Source organism: Styela clava, chromosome 2 (assembly GCF_964204865.1).
Source record: "Styela clava chromosome 2, kaStyClav1.hap1.2, whole genome shotgun sequence".
NCBI lineage: Eukaryota > Metazoa > Chordata > Ascidiacea > Stolidobranchia > Styelidae > Styela > Styela clava.
In genome coordinates this window covers 8,779,757-8,797,457 of record NC_135251.1, presented here as the reverse complement: position 1 = coordinate 8,797,457, position 17,701 = coordinate 8,779,757, and the positions used below count along the sequence as shown (strand labels likewise).

The window sequence follows — 17,701 nt, the reverse complement described above, 5'->3', positions numbered from 1 at the left end:
TCAGGTATTTGCCGTCTTTTTTCCTTCTCTCTCTCTCTCTTGTTGTCAAGTTGGGGGGAAAGAATGACGTCGACAGCCAATCGCGTCATTCAAGAAATACCAAGATGGAAGGAGGGTCTGCCATGAAGTAAATTATCAACTTATTTAGCATGGCCGAGGTACATATTAGCCGCAAATTATCATCAAAAATTTGTACGAGACCGACTGACGACAACACACGGTTTCAACTTTTTACGGTGAAATGATTGAAAGGTGTGAGGAGAGATGATAATATTATAAATCATGTTACGAAGATGTAGAAAAACATTACTAAACCGGGAAATAATTCGAATATTTTTATATGCATGATCGTCGTCTTATTGGCAGGACGATGAAATGATTCAAAATGTTGGTATTTTTGAACGTTTTTTTAATTTTTTATCATTTTTGGGTAACGGATTGACGGACATCTGCAACGAAAGCAAATTTTATCGTCCTGAGAGGTGATATGTTACATTTTGAAATAATAAAGTGAGAAATTGATATTATTCGGAACATATATTTTTCTACTTGTCAGTGAGATATTATCCGAGATATAGTAATTTAGTGGGAAATATATTACCAATAACACAGAGCCCCTCGTATGCTTTCAGCTCATATTGAATTACTTTCGTAGCTATTGTATAACCATAATTATAGCAAAATATGCAATCCTACGACTTTGTGTCGGATGAACAAGTTCAATAAGCAGCCATGGCGTACTGATTACGTAGCTACGCAATAGCGATCACGTGTCTGGCGCCACGAAGACGGGACTACGTGCAGTCGAGACGACTTGCGTAGCAAATCGCGTGAGATGACAATTTCGGAAAATCGTGTTCTTGACAGATCAACTGACGAATTTCGATGAAGCTTTAAACCTTTTTATTATGTCAACTTAGAGACACTGGATGCGTATAATGAATATTGAAATTGCATTTGGCAATACTTCATTTGCACGCCAATATTAGTTCAAATATCCACACAAATAAGTATTTGCTCGCTATAAATACCAGATTGAATGAAATGTTTGCCGAAGCAAGTAAAGACTTCGAATTTCATCGTTTACTGACTGAACCCACGAATCGTTTACTGACTGAACCGATGAAACCGTGATTGCATATAAAGGAAGAGTTTCATTCAGAAGATATATGCCAAACAAACCGGTTAAATTGGGCATCATTGCTAGATCGATTGCTGATTCAACAACTGGAGACATTTTCAATGTAAAAATAGATTATGGTAATCCAAACTTGGAACAACTTCCACCCGGCGTCACAAAAACTTCGAATTTAGTTTTGCAACTAATGGAAAGTCATCTGGATAGAGGATATCACGTATTAGTTGATAGGTATGTTGATTATTCGGTATTGATAAGACAAATTAGATAATTTACGTCTCGGCGCCATACTGCGTTCTATTTTAGATAACGAATCATTGTCGGATATATCAATCAATTGCATAAACTGTTTTATCACAACAAATTTTTAATAATATTCATTTTTAATTTAGACTCTATAACTCTGTCGCATTAGCCGAGGAATTGCAGCGAAGGAAAACATCGATAACGGGAACAGTCACGCAAACCGGAAGGGACTTCAGGCAGAAATAAAAACAAAACTAAAGAAAGGGGAAATCATCTCAATACGAAAAGGACAATTACTCGCACTACTATGGCAAGATAAGAGGCCGATTTCAATACTTTCGACGTATTGTAATGGTGACGAGGTCATAGAGATACATATGTGTTACAGTTGTATGAATATGCAATGTGACTACTTTGTTTATTTTGCAATATGTTATCCTTGTGAGTGACAATAATTGGCCATTATTAATGTTATTGGAATATATAGCGAATGAAGGATATATTTTTATGCTAGTAAACGATTTTGTTTTCTTTGTTCAAATTTGATATTTTCGTATAATAAAATGATTATGATTGCTGAATAAAATGTTCGAATTGAATCTTTATCGCAATGAGAGATCAAGACAAGTTATCATCAACTTATGTTATAATAGCATGAGAGAGCAATTCCGACAAGATACGCGTGTGTAGGTGAGTTCTTTCACCTACGACTGAAGTGTCGGAATGAACGATAACTGATGACACCGCTGGGTTCGCCCCTTTCCCGATGAATCAAAAACTAAATACGAGAGAGAATGAATAGGAGAGAACTCTCTCGTTTTCACCTTGGCACGGAACGGTAAAATTGAAAAAACTGATCTTGGCATCGAAAGTGTTATATCAGCGATTGAACATATCGCGTATTCGACATTTTTTCAACTCCGCAAAATTTAATGATTCCAGAATTATAAGGACCACAACGTTCAACTGATTATATGACGCATTGTCAATAAATTGCTTGGATTGTTTTTGTTTTGTCATACATAAGGCTAGACGTTCAACAATTTTTAGGGATAGTCGGGTTACAGTACAAAGGTCAATACCCGAAAAACTCAATAATTTTAGGGTTATTGTATTTTAATCAAAGATAATTTTTAAAACAACCTAAAGTTAAGTAAATGCTTCGGGATACTTGAAAGTCTCTAAAAATTTTGCCGTAAACATCGGTTGCTCATGAAACGATCGGAACACGTATGGCAATTGGGACAAATTTTTATAATAGGATTACGTTTCGTTCGTTAACAAAATTAGCATTATGTTATTAGGAGCGCGGTTTTAACCTGATAGGAAGGTAATCTACTAGAATGATACTATGTATACATCGTCAAAGTCAGAAATTGTTGCGCGTATAGTCCTAATCGGCGCTCCCGTAGTATGTGAACCAAGTTGGCGGACACCGGAATATAGTATGGAATATAGTAAGCCATAATTATATTTCATTTCCTTATTTTATTTCTATTACGATTTTGGGGAATAGCCAAGTGACTCCCGTAGTATTTGCACCTGAAATTAAGGCCTAACCCTAATCTGGTACCTATACTACGTTCCGGTGTCCACTATCTTGTTTACATACTACGGGAGTACCCCCAAATCTAGGTTTCGGATTAGGACAAAACTTAGCTTTCCAATCTGGGATGGAGTCTTCTTAACCAAGAAAATCGATAGCAATTGGGCCAGAGTAAAGAGGTTGGTTACTTGCTCTGGTTATAAACTTTGTGTACATCAGATATATAGATGTTTATAACATGTAACTTATTTAAGCAATTGGTTCAGGAATTACACGGATTAACCGAATTATTGAAAATAATCTATAAGCAGGAAATAGATTATTGCTGAATGTGCAGAGTTCCTCGAATATAGAATAACAGCGCCGGAATGATACTAAATTGTCATAGTTAGTCATTTTTTATTAATTTATAGAGATAAGAACGTCAATGCATTCGTCATTTTGCGTCTATGTCATGTCAAAATTATCTAAGTACAGTGTATTATTTGGTATTTAAAAAATAAATTAATGCCGTGCCACAGAATAGTATGTTTTTAATTATGCAGATCCGGAGACTTATTCTGAAAGAGGAACCCAAGCCATCTCAAAATACAGCGAAAAACCTTTTCCAGATGTTTAGTAACGTCGAAGGAAGACTATTTCGAGACGGATGGGAAATTGACGAATCTAACAACGAAGTGAGTTTAACAAAAAATAAAAAAGTCAAGACATATTTTGATAATCGAGCACTAGGAATAAACTCTATTCACCGATTCCTCTCTCTTTGTAACTTAAAATGAAATCGAAATTGAATCGTATAATACTGTTATGTATATTTCTATAGCTCATTTTCAAATTAATGTTATAAAGATAAGTGAAAAGATTTAAAATTTATTAAATGTCGGTTATATAACAAGATTAAAATTAAAAATAATGATGACTATGATGATTTATATAACGATAAATCAATAAGAGTATTTAAAAAAAAATTATTCAACCTTTTTCTTTATTCTTTCAGCTGATAATTCGCTCCAAGGATAGTTGTCAGTCAGCAACTGTCCGGTCTTCACGAATTCAACGCATAAGTAAGTTTAACAATGCAGAGCTGAATTAGCTATTATGTAGTGGTCAAAATTGTCCTTCATTCTATTCAATCCAAATTCAAAATTCAGCCATTTCCATAGACAGACATATTATACAATCTACACACTTCAAATTCAAGAATTTCTAACGAACATTGGTTGCTCATTTAAAGTTTCCATTAAAAGTTTACTTATATAATATCAAAATCTAAATGACTCAATATTAAAGTTACTGGGTCACACATGAATTTCAAAGACGTATAGGGTTTCTTAAATACGGTTTTATTTACTCATGTCTTTTATTGAACAATTTATAAATAATTTAATTACAATACTAAAGATTCATTTTCATTCCAGAAAAATCAATCAATGACATCTTCAGAAGAAGAAATCGGGAATAAAAGCCATGTAGTAGATGTCGTGAAAAACTTTTTTGTGCAGAAACTCACATGTAATAGGAATACTTTATATTGTAATATACAAGTTGCAAGTTTCACAACAAATCTGATAGCTTTGCAAAAAAAGTTTAAAAATTGATTAAACTTAGCTTCCGAATGTTTTTGAAATTTGACATTGCATGATTTAATAAAGAGCATGTTTTAAATGTTCCCCAAACCTAAATTCTGATGATGCATGTATATGTATATATATATTTAAAGTGTGATTAATATTTGTAAAAATTAATCAGTTTATATCTTAAATACTGAGCAGAAGTTAAAATGCCCCGCAAATGATTTATTACTTTCACTATTTTGATTAAATATTACAAAACTCGTCATAGTAGTACTATTTGAATTATTTTAACTATACGTATGTTTTGTATTGAACTGGTTATAATACACGTAACCAAAATAAAAATGACGTAGGTAAATGTGATGAAATTTGGATTTTCTTGGTACAGGAAAAATATTTCTGCTAGTACTTGTAGGCAATGTGGGTTTCATTTGTAACATGGGCAATGAAAGTTTGCTGATATTGTAATATTGTGAGAGAATTTTTTAACAAAACTGATATCACTAACTTATAAACGATTTCCGATAAATCAGTATTTGACAAACTTCTGGCCAAAATAGAAAATCGAAAAGGTTTCACCATATCGTTGGAGCCTAGCAAGGCTTTTGTCACGGTTTGTTTGTTGCGTTACTATAGTTAAATGAACATAATTTATGATCAAACAAAAACCTTTTGGCAAAAAATTCTTATGTAGGTATTGTTGGATTTATAGTACTGTGTATCACTGACCCAAATTGAAATTTATTGAAGGCTTATTGAAATATGCTCGGCCGCGCATGACTGGCCGCGGCCAACGGTTTGCCGATCATCAATCGCGCCGCTACAGGTGTCATGTCGCACGCACTACAGCAGGGGTCACCAAACTTTTTTGACCGCGGGCCGGGTATGACTCAAATTGTGTTGAAACGGGCCGGATGATTATTTTTGTCAATGCAATACAATAAATTCACAAATGTTGGGAATATCGCAGATTATAGATCGAGAACATCCTAGGAAAAAAATTAACAAGATTTCTATATCTAGACAACTATCCTGAGTTTAGCTGTTATCAAAACGTTGCTGTCATGAATTAGAATTGTTACAAAATCCGCGGCAAAAAATGTACGCATCACGTCTGCTAAGTACCGTTACGCCGTGTTGAAATACCGCTCATAAAAACGACTGCCTGCTGTAGCTTGGAATTCTATGGAATTTTGACATAATTTAGATAAAATAAACAACTATTATCTGGTATTTGAATTTTTTCATTAGCGCATAGATTTCCCAACATTCGACGCTTTTAAAAATTACGCTCCAGTTATACGTAGTGCAAATTAATGATATTGTCTATGGACACCAATAAAATTTATATGGACGTGTGTATTTATTGTCTAACTTGATACTTACCAATTTTTATGAATTTCGTACAATCAGAACATCGTTAATTATTACCCACAATGAACCACTGTCAAACTATCATGCACAACTCCAGCGTTTATTTGCGACGATCTTCCGGCGGTGTCAATGACCGTTGCCAGAATAAAATCCTGAAATAGTCTCAATATACCATAGATGTGACGCACATCGAAAGATTAGTGATTGATATGTGTTATTTTTCCATATTCAGTACAGTTCTTATTAAAAAAGTAATACAATCATTATGAAAAAATTGGCTGTCGGGCGGTACTAAAATTCCGATATCTCCGTTATTTCTTGACCGTTTCCAAACTTGGTATTGTTTTCTATTTTTACTCAGATCTTTCCACTGGAGCAGTTTTTGTTTAAATCGGATGAACTTCAATTTTTTTGTAACATACCTACATGAATATCCGCATTAAAGCAGTACAAAAGTTAGTGTGGCTTTTGAAATTGGAGCAGTACGCGAGGGATTACAGTACTGTTAGCACAAAATGCGCATTCGACGTTTATTTTAGCACGAAAAACAAACAGTTTCGTCGAAAGCAAGCGCCACGAGTGTACAAGTGTATCGCAAAAAACGTTACGTACTGGTAGCATTCAAAGTCGCAAAAACGACGTTTTGTTTACAACCACGACTGAAAATCTGTCAGGGTGACAAAAGTGTCTGAGCGGATGCGGAAAGGCCTATTATTACGTCAATTTTTTGCATCTTGCCGATTGGCCAATGTTACGAAATAAACAAGGAAGACGATGCTCGTGAAAATCTTTCTTGGAAAAAAATTTAGCCATTTTTGCGTGTTATTGCGGACCGGATAAAATGACGCCGCGGGACGGATAAAATGACGTCGCGGGCCGGATCCGGCCCGCGGGCCGTAGTTTGGTGACCCCTGCACTACAGCAACACGAGTTACAACGCAACCGGAAAACACGATTATTTCATGCGTAGAAAATAAGAAAGTCGATTGGTGGGCCGTGCAATTATGTAGTTAAATTTTTTAGGTCGATGCAAGCTGTAGCATAAACTAAGTTAATGCCTTTTGACGAGAGATTATAGAAATGGTCTGTTTCGGAATTTTCGGAATTTGAAGTTTATCTGCGCCTGTCCAAATTTAATTTGGTATTGCTTGACAAATAAAGGGAAACTAATGCTAAAATACATCATTTTGATTAAAATATTATAACTACTTATTGCCCATTGAATATAGTTTATTCATCACGCACTTCACTTTGAAAATTATATATATATTTCTAGAGAGAATACTATTACGAATACATGGCGCATAGCATTATTAAGTCTCAAGCATCTTAAGATTCATAGTTTCAATTTCATTCAAATGATTTTATTCACAAAATACCAATTTAAAGTTTTTAACAATATTACTCTATTCACCTCTGTTGTAAAGAATTGTATACGCAGACGTTTGGAATTTGATGTATTTATATGATGCATGGAATATTATTGTTTCAGCGCGAACCTTTTAATTTCATCCAAACTAAAATATATCGCTGGCAATAACAAATTCATGGCAAATTAGTTTGACTGCAGAAAAATTCAAACGAAATCACAGTAGTTTATTTTTTTTTTAAACGCTCTGCCCAAACTTGTTTGAGCACTCCAACTTCAATACATTTTACGCTGATTATATTGTTGTGATAAAATTACCTGTATCCTGTCAATAATGTCTGATATATATTTCAATAGATGAGATGTTTAGGTGCAGGGAAGAAAACTCCGAAATAGTTGACCAAATTTTCAGTAAAAATATATCCGATGCTCTTCCATTTATTTGCTCCAATTTTGGTTTTGAATTATCAATTCCTAGGAACTACAGATCACCCGCCGAAACTTTATTTCAAAAGACTCTTGTAAAGCTGCTAATATGAACGGGTTATAAGGCTACGACACAGACGTATTGCTAACTTGTAGCTTAGTCCAAGTATATATAATTACATTCACAGTTTGAGTATAGTACAAAGTCTAGTTTAACAAATTTTGTGTAAACGCGATATATTCCTCAAACTTTTGTGTTCAATTTTATACAAACATAACCTAACATGTGAACAAAGTTAGTCATTTGAAATACGCTTGCTATATTTCACAACGTATTTACACAATTCAGGGACAGGTAATCGGATATTGCATGACAGAAAAAATAGGAACAGTAATTAATCGATAAACTTTAAAATTCTGGTTTGCAATCTTCTGTTGCACTGTTAAGTCTTCGTATACCTAGAAGAAAGCTAATGTCAAGGACTATCGGGTTTCCATATATACAGCAACTGCCTTTTCTTTTATAACTCATTGTAAATATAACAATCACTTATTCTATAGAATGATATTTTTCAAGATTTTTGATTATTTTAGATCTATAAAAGCAATAATACCGGCTTAACGATAGTGGTTATTTTCTTGACACGCTCTCAGGTTAGCTCGGGGATTTTACGTTTGCCTGAAAAGCAAATTGCTTTCTCCTCAACGTAACGAAGATGAAATAAAATTGCAAGACAAGCCTCATTGGGGGTGAAAGGGTATGCCTTGTGCTTGTATGTATTTTAGAAACCGGACATAAGGGTCATTTGTTTATGTTGATTCTGACCACATTGCTATTGTTAGAGGCAATTATCGGTTTGAGCCGGTTTGGTTTATCTGAAAATGTATTGCAGACACTCTTCCACGAACAAAATAATTTGTTATGATAAAACGAAATAGGGAATAAATACATCATACATCAATAAATACATCAAACAAATAATAACAAGAGTTTATAAATAAAGTCCAATTCAGAGTTGGCAACATGAAAAAAAATGAGTCCGGGGTACTTGAAAACATATATCCAAGGACTCGAGCACTTGTAAGGTTAGATTTATGGCATTTACAGCGTTGGTGGAGAATTCTTGAATATGCCAACGTTTTTGTTATCGGAATTTGATAACAAATTTCGGAAATAACTTACACCTGGAGTCAGAGTCGAAATAGTTGGCACCTTACGCTCATGTTAAACAAAAATTGTCCGAAGCTCAATCTGGAACAAACCTTAATATTGATTGGAAATTGGGCCAATCGTTCATCCTCGATTTACGTTAGAGTTTCAGACACACATAAAAATATTGCAGAAATGATTTTTGATTCATTTTGATAGCAATCAACGAAGCCTTGACAAATGTCAGGGGTCGGAGTTGGCTTAACTACGCCATTTCCAATGTACTCGCCCTCCTCGCCTTCAATTGTCCTCTCCTTCCACTTCAATTGTCAGGAGTTCCAGGGGGGTAAACGGGACGCTTAAGAGGTAAAGTTGAAATTTTTTCGGTAATAACCCATGAAAAGTCATGTCTAATGGTAAGTCGAACTGTCAAAAAACCATGCCTGATGCTGTAAGTCGAACTGTCAATAATTCATTGAATTCAAAGTAGACGAGCGACTATTCAAATTTATGGAGAACTTATCCCCAACTGCAATATCGAGTAAATTAGCTAAAATAGAAACTTGACTGACGATACAATACAGTGATTAAATTTATTTTTTCATGAATTGGAATACATCCGTGTTGGTACGTTCAGAAGGGAACGTTTGAAACCGTCAACGAATAAAAGGTAACTGCAACTCGTTTTCGTCAGTAACTGCACGCAAACGTTTTGAGATTCCCACATCTGAAATAGCTCTAGAACACAAAAACTGAACTGTCACGAGGCTTTTGAGAGAATTTTTAGTGATGTTTTTTCGTTTTATTTTTTGCATTCGTGCTGTCGTTTCTAATTATAAATGACAATAATACTCAATATTTTTTTCGTCGGCTCCGGAATCCACAATGGAAAAATGATTCACTTTATGACACATTCACTCTATTATCTTCAACATCTCGAGGCCGATGTTACTATGGTAACGCTTTCCTTCACCGTACACACAATTCTTTGAGAGAGAAATATTTAAAGATAATCTCGTCACATAAGAGATACTTGTTTAAAACCATTATGAAGATGTTCTCAGCCTAAATATTCGGAAACGATCATTGATTATAACAAAATTGAACCTAAGAAAATTTTATGAGTTGTGTTTTAAATAGTTGAGTTAACGGTTCAGGAGTTGAGGTGGCATTTCAATAAAAAGAATGTATGCGGAGTAAGCAGCATTTATGATTAAATTAAAGAGAGGTAAGTATGTCTCCATCTCTGTTTTTGACTGATTACTACTTGGATTAATCGACTTGAGAACGATTAATGATTTATATTCTTGTCGGCCAACACAAAAAAAAAATTTCAAGAACAACGTAAGTGCTTCTCCAATACAGATTTATTAGTTATTTTATTAGATAAATGCCGGGTCACATTATAAGCAATAAAATAAAATATACAAATATAGATTTAGTTGAAGCTTTATTATAATCAAACACTAAAACAAGACGTATCAACGTAAAGCAGCATAGAGGTATGGAGCTACGAAGTTATTATTTCGGACCGTATAACAGATTTTGTATATTTGTTCACTCAATTTATTCCAATTTAATTCATGATTCGAATTCGTCTTGTGCAAAGGTTAGCGGATTCTGCGCTGTTGTTTCGACTGATTGCCCAATTTGTCAGATTTGACTATCCTTGCCACTCCCGACCACCTCCCTCAACTTAACAATGTTTTATCATGTGTTCCTCTTCTTATATTTTTAAAGAAAAGCGTCTATCGACCATGTGACGTGATTGTTAAACGAGGGCCAACCAACTGCTGTATCATACGTGAAGAAAGATTCATTCAAGATAAACTCAAATATTCAGTTTGTTTAAAAAAAACATGACCAAACGTGGACTCAGGATAAGCAAAAGTGAGGTTAGACAAATTTTATCTTCGGGAAACCTACGTGATTGTAATTAACCATACATTTTTTTTCATTCGCTTCAAACGGTGGAAAACGTGTTTGATTTGACAGAAAAAAGTCTACGTTATTCAGACAATGATCTTTATGTTGATCCTTGGTGGTATGGATTCTTGTTTCAAATCTTGATGTCCACGAAGAAATTGGGCGTGAAGCGCCATGGCTCGTTCAAAGAAATAAGTAAATCATAGGTTTAAAATGATACACCTCAATGTTGGATGAAGATAATATCTCTGGAAGCAGCGTATACAACTGCGAAAGCGGATTCGTATTTCAATCCTATATTAAATGGAAATCTGCTACAATAGTCCAGCAGCAACAAAACACAATTCACATCGATAACTTGTATCATTGCCGCCGGCAACGTGTTGCCGTCTTACGTATGTTTTCCTGGTAAGCGCATAAATATGAATCCGTCTTAATCACTGGATTTTTCTAAAGGCAGAAGATGTCATGCTAAGGCGCCATGGATGACTGATGATGCATTTAATGACTTGATGAAGAAAATCTCCATGCCTGATTGGGATCTTTCGTAGTAAGCCACAGCCAAAAACGGCACCGCTTTAAATAAAAAATCAGTTATTATCCAGTTTGGAATGATTTGAATTTCCAATGCAATCTGCAGTATTTAGAACATGGCAAACGCACAATTACTCAAAACGTGGAGTACGCAATATGAATGACCTTCCTGCTTTTCGTGCTGGTCACACGTCTCACATTTTCGAAAGTGCACGTTTGCAAGTAAAAATTATATTTTTCGTTTATGTTTTTCCGTACAAATTACACACATGGTATAATCACTGGATGACCCATTCAGTGGAAATTTAAGTCGCTGATGTGACTTTTCTAACCGAGCAGCATTTAGCTAACAAACACACCGTTCGAGTTTTCACTCGCGTGTGCATACGCATCTCACATGTAGGCATCATAGTAAATTCATTAAGATTATGTGACGTTTGACCTCCAAACTTTTAGAACAAGCCTTACCGTCGACAAGATTTACCATATTGGTCGACGATCAATCAACGAGGTTATATTCCATAGCCAGGGATTCATGATATTTCTCAACAACAAATCAGGCAGGAAGTTGCATTATATGATGTAAAAACTGTTCTAGTTACTCGTCACGTAACTCTTATGCTTAGCATGACATCTGCTGCCTTTAGAAAAATCCAGTGAATAGGACGGATTCATATTAATGCGCTTACCAGGAAAACATACGTAAGACGGCAACACGTTGCCGGCGGCACTGATACAAGTTATCGATGTGAATTGTGTTTTGTTGCTGCTGGACTTTTGTAGCAGATTTCCAATTAATATAGGATTGAAATACGAATCCGCTTTTGCAGTTGTATACGCTGCTTCCAGAGATATTATCTTCATCCAACATTGACGTGTATCATTTTAAACCTATGATTTACTTATTTCTCTGAACGAGCCATGGCGCTTCACACCCAATTTCTCTGTGGACATCAAGATTTGAAACAAGAATCCATACCACCAGGGATCAACATAAAGATCATTGTCAGAATAACGTACACTTTTTTCTGTTAATCAAACACGTTTTCCACCATTTGAAGCGAATGAAAAAAAATGTATGGTTAATTACAATCACGTAGGTTTCCCGAAGATAAAATTTGTCTAACCTCACTTTTGCCTACCCTGAGTCCACGTTTGGTCATTTTTTTTTTAAATAAATTGAATATTTGAGTTTATCTTGAATGAATATTTCTTTACGTATGATACAGCAGGTGGTTGGCCCTCGTTTAACAATCACGTCACATGGTCGAAAGACGCTTTTCTTTAAAAATATAAGAAGAGGAACACATGATAAAACATTGTTACGTTGAGGGAGGTGGTCGGGAGTGGCAAGGATAGTCAAATCTGACAAATTGGGCAATCAGTCGAAACAACAGCGCAGAATCCGCGAACTTTTGCACAAGACGAATTCGAATCATGAATTAAATTGGAATAAATTGAGTAAACAAATATACAAAATCTGTTATACGGTCCGAAATAATAGTTTCGAAGCTCCATACCTCTATGCTGCTTTACGTTGATACGTCTTGTTTTAGTGTTTGATTTTAATAAAGCTTCAACTAAATCTATATTTGTATATTTTATTTTATTGCTTATAATGTGACCCGGCATTTAACTAATAAAATACCTAATAAATCTGTATTGGAGAAGCACTTACGTTGTTCTTAAAATTTTTTTTTTTGTGTTGGCCGACAAGAATATAAATCATTAATCGTTCTCAAGTCGATTAATCCAAGTAGCAATCAGTCAAAAACAGAGATGGAGACATACTTACCTCTCTTTAATTTAATCATAAATGCTGCTTACTCCACATACATTCTTTCTATTGAAATGTCACCTCAACTCCTAAACCGTTAACTCAACTATTTAAAACACAACTCATAAAATTTTCTTAGGTTTAAATTTGTTATAATCAATGATCGTTTCCGAATATTTAGGCTGAGAACATCTTTATAATGGTTTTAAACAAGTATCTCTTATGTGACGAGATTATCTTTAAATATTTCTCTCTCACAGAATTGTGTGTACGGTGAAGGAAACGCGTTATCATAGTAACATCGGCCTCGAGATGTTGAAGATAATAGAGTGAATGTGTCATAAAGTGAATCATTTTTCCATCGTGGACTCCGGAGCCGACGAAAAAAATATTCAGTAATATTGTAATTAATAATTAGAAACGACAGCACGAATGCAAAAAAAAACGAAAAAACATCACTAAAAATTCTCTCAGGAGCCTCGTTACAGTTGAATTTCTTTGTTCTAGAGGTATTTCAAATGTGGGAATCTCAAAACGTTTGCGTGCAGTTACTAACGGAAACGATTTGCAGTAACCTTTTATTCATTTAATGTTTCAAACGTTCCCTTCTGAACGTACCAACACGGATGTATTCCGATTCATGAAAAAATAAAATTTGATCACTGTATTGTATCGTCAGTCAGTTTTCTTTTTTAGCTAATTTACTCGAGATTGCAGTTGGGGATAAGTGCTTCATAAATTTGAATAGTCGCTCGTCTACTTTGAATTCAATGAATTATTGACACTTCGACTTACAGCATCAGGCATGATTTTTTGACAGTTCGACTTACCATTAGACATGACGGTTCATGGGTTGATACCGAAAAAATTTCAACTTTACCTTTTAAGCGACCCGTTTGCCCCCCTGGAACTTTTGGTAATTGAAGTGAAAGGCGAGGGAGAGCGAGTACATTGGAAAAGGCGTAGTTAAGCCAACTCCGACCATTAACATTTGTCAAAGCTTCGTTGATTGCTATCAAAATGAATCAAAAATCATTTTTGCAATATTTTTATATGCGTCTGAAAGTCCAACGTAAACCGAGGATGAACGATTAGCCCATTTTCCAATCAAGATTATGGTTTGTTCCAGATTGAGCTTCGGACAATTTTTGTTTAACCTTCTTAGCGTAAGGTGGCAACTATTTCGACTCTGACTCCAGGTGTAAGTTATTTCCGAAATTTGTTATCCAATTCCGATAACAAAAACGTTGGCATATTCAAGATTTCGTTACAAACGCTGCAAATGCCATAAATCTAACTTTACAAGGGCTCGAGTCCTTGGATATATGTTTTCAAGTACCCCGGACTCATTTTTTTCATGTTGCCAACTCTGAATTAGACTTTATTTATTAACTCTCTGTTATTATTTGTTTGATGTATTTATTGATGTATGATGTATTTATTCCCTATTTCGTTTTATCATGACAAATTATTTTGTTCGTGGAAGACGGTCTGCAATAAATTTTCAGATAAACCAAACCGTCTAAAACCGATATTTGCATCTAACAATAGCAATGTGGTGAGAATAAACATAAACAAATGACCCTTATGTCCGGTTTCTAAAATACATACAAACACAAGGCATACTCTTTCACCCCCAATAACGCTTGTTCTGCAATTTTATTTCATCTTCGTTACTTTGAGGAAAAAGCAATTTGTTTTTCAGGCAAACGTAAAATCCCCGAGTTAACTTGAGAGCGTGTCAAGAAAATAACCAATATCGTTAATACGCCGGTAATATTGCTTTTATAGATATAAAATAATCAAAATCTTGAAAAATATCATTTTATAGAATAAGCGATTGTTATATTTACAATGAATAATAAAAGAAAAGGCAGATACTATATATATGGAAATCCGATAGTCCTTGTCATTAGCTTTGTTCCAGGTATGCGAAGACTTAACAGTGTAACAGACGATTGCAAACCAGAATTTTCAAAGTTTATCGATCAATTACTGTTCCTATTTTTTCTGTATTATAGATAAGCATTTAGCATGCAATATTCAATTACCTGTTCCTGAATTGTGTAAATATTTTGTGAAATATAGCAAGCGTATTTCAAATGACTAACTTTGTTTACATCTTTGGTTATGTTTGTATATAATTGAACACAAAAGTTTGAGGAATATATCGCGTTTACGCAAAATTTGTTAAACTAGACTTTGCACTATACTTAAATTGTGAATGTAATTATATATACATGAACTAAGCTACAAGTTAGCAATACGTCTGTGTCGTAGCCTTATAACCCGTTCATATTAGCAGCTTTACAAGGATCTTTCAGGGTATCCAAACTGTAGCTACTTTTTCTCTAGAATAAATTAATCTGTTTAGGATTTCAAATTAAAATAAAGAGATGATCTTTGATCTTTTGTGCATTGAATAAGTGTAATATTTCAGATATTAAATCTTTAAATTAAAGTCAAAAAATAAATTGATAAGTTGTCTCGTCTTATTCAACGAAAACATCAATATATTGTTTTTAGATTCGACTTTACTGTTGTTTAAATATGACAAAAATATAGAGAAGTACTAAATTAAAAGACCATGTTGGGCTTTTATACGCATATAAAATAAACAAACGAATTGGCAGATGTCTCAGAGCAGCAGTCAGTGATATTTAATTTCTAGGAATATGTAGAAGTGAACAAACCCGATTTTGGATTCTTTTCCTCGTTATTATCTCCACAATACCATTTGCTACATTTGCGATACAACTCAATGTATGCACAAATTCCACCTTGATCGCTAAAAAAAATAATGCAACCAGTAAAATGAAACGATGTTTTCAGTATCATAAAATATCGTCTAATAAGATGTGAATACAATGATTTCTAGCGACAAGTATGAAAACTAGCAAATTTGAAGTATTAGCTTATTTAGTAAATGCGCCAGAAAACTTCATATTTATTTACATAATATAACTTAATACACACTTACGAGAATAGGTTATCATGGGCGTTTTCGACATTGTTATTTTTTATTCGAGTAATTTCCGCCTCTAACTTGTCCGGCCTCTAATTTTGCTCCGTGATTTACTAATTTTGTTCTGAATAGTTCATTTTTTTATTTAGTTCCTATCTATACCCTTAGTCCGTATAGATTTTGACTGTTGGAAGAATGTCAAACAAGATCAGGTAGTATTCTAGATAGATTATGAGTAAAAATGGTCATTGGCATACTATGGCCGAAATAGAATTGAACTTATCGATTCAAGTTCTTTTCTGGTACTCTATTCATTTTTGATCAATTCCGATCACTTTCTGGTGAAAAGAATTATTTGTATATTCAGGTAAATATATCAAACGCTAAATCTTTGAATATTTAATATTTAATGAATCGTTACAAATAATTGAAAATTACAATATATGCAAGGGGCATTTGGTTATGATTCACGATTATGGAGCTTAATTTTCTGTGGAGCATCAATTAAATTTTTAGAAATAATATGTGAAATTTACAGGAACATAGAGAGATTCCATGCCTAAGAGAAAACTGTAATCTATTTGGTTTCATTCAAAAATGTAGATTGAAAGAAAACCTACAGGCGATCCCAGGGGAATTCAGAAATCTGACTAAAGTCCGCGTTTTTGCTTTCTATCGAAAACTAGTTATTAAAGTTTGTTATAAACTTTATTTTATATATTATACCCTTTATTTTAAACATTTGTGACAGAATAGTCTACTTAAGCTCGGCGCTCGGCTAATTTTATAATTCAATTTACAGAATATTATTCATTAATATATTCATTCTCGTGAATAAAAAAAATATCTGGGTGTGCCTTTGGTTATATGTACAACATGTCTGTGCAATTGAAAAATTTCCTCGGCCACATCAAAGTTACTAAATGCTCATGATATCGTTATTGGGGATGGAATTGCGCCACATGCATGCACTTATATTTGTTTGAGATTTTGCGTTGCATCATTGATTTAAGCTTCCTTATATATATCTTAATATTTAATCAACAGTCTTCATGCAAAACAAAACTTGTAAACTACTCAATCCACATTAAAAAAAATTTCTTTCCTAAATATATATGGGTTTAACAACTATATATCTGATGCTGGTTTTGAAACTTTCTGTTACAAATGTCATTGGACTAGATTGAAAATTTATCCCATTAACATTTGTAAAAGCATAAAAAATACGATACAAAAACTCGTTAGCATCATTTCTGTGTAAGGTCATATCCTTCGTTTATTACTGTGCATTCGAATGTGCGCGGTTGATAACCGCCACCGTATACCTTTACGTCACCGTCAAACAGTTGCTATGCAATGACACAGCTAAAGTCAATTTTCTTCAAAATATTGTTAAAACTAACAATCGCGCAGAACTGTTACAGGCATTCAATAAAAGCTGCAAAAATAATGTGCTCAAAACACACAAATATTATAAACCAGTACCGCCACGAAGTGGATTGGTGAATTATTTAATTGTGAAACATTGCCAGAGGTTGATAAAATGTTCAAGAGCTTTGTTATAATAACAAATTGTCGAAAGACATCTTCTTTAGTCGATGACAACTTTGCGAAACTGAACCGAAGTGAACATGAAGAAAACTTCTCCTCAAACGCGGATCTGTACAAAGATCAGG

General features: G+C 34.1%; 1 protein-coding gene across 6 annotated transcripts in view; it reads left to right on the top strand.

Moving 5' to 3' along the window:
- The window catches only part of LOC144431963 (uncharacterized), an 84,264-nt gene extending 79,411 nt beyond the window's left edge, over positions 1-4,853 (top strand). For 4 of the 6 annotated variants that reach the window (XM_078119857.1, XM_078119863.1, XM_078119861.1 and 1 more), the window contains exons 29-31: positions 3,476-3,607; positions 3,928-3,994; positions 4,349-4,851. In XM_078119857.1, coding sequence (XP_077975983.1) covers positions 3,476-3,607; positions 3,928-3,994; positions 4,349-4,392 — 243 coding nt within the window. In that variant the 3' untranslated portion in view covers positions 4,393-4,851. Of the gene's footprint in view, positions 1-3,019; positions 3,110-3,475; positions 3,608-3,927; positions 3,995-4,348 lie in introns of those variants that run through there. The other 2 variants (XM_078119867.1, XR_013480312.1) reach the window with 2 other exon arrangements.
- The last annotated feature ends 12,848 nt before the right edge of the window (positions 4,854-17,701 follow it).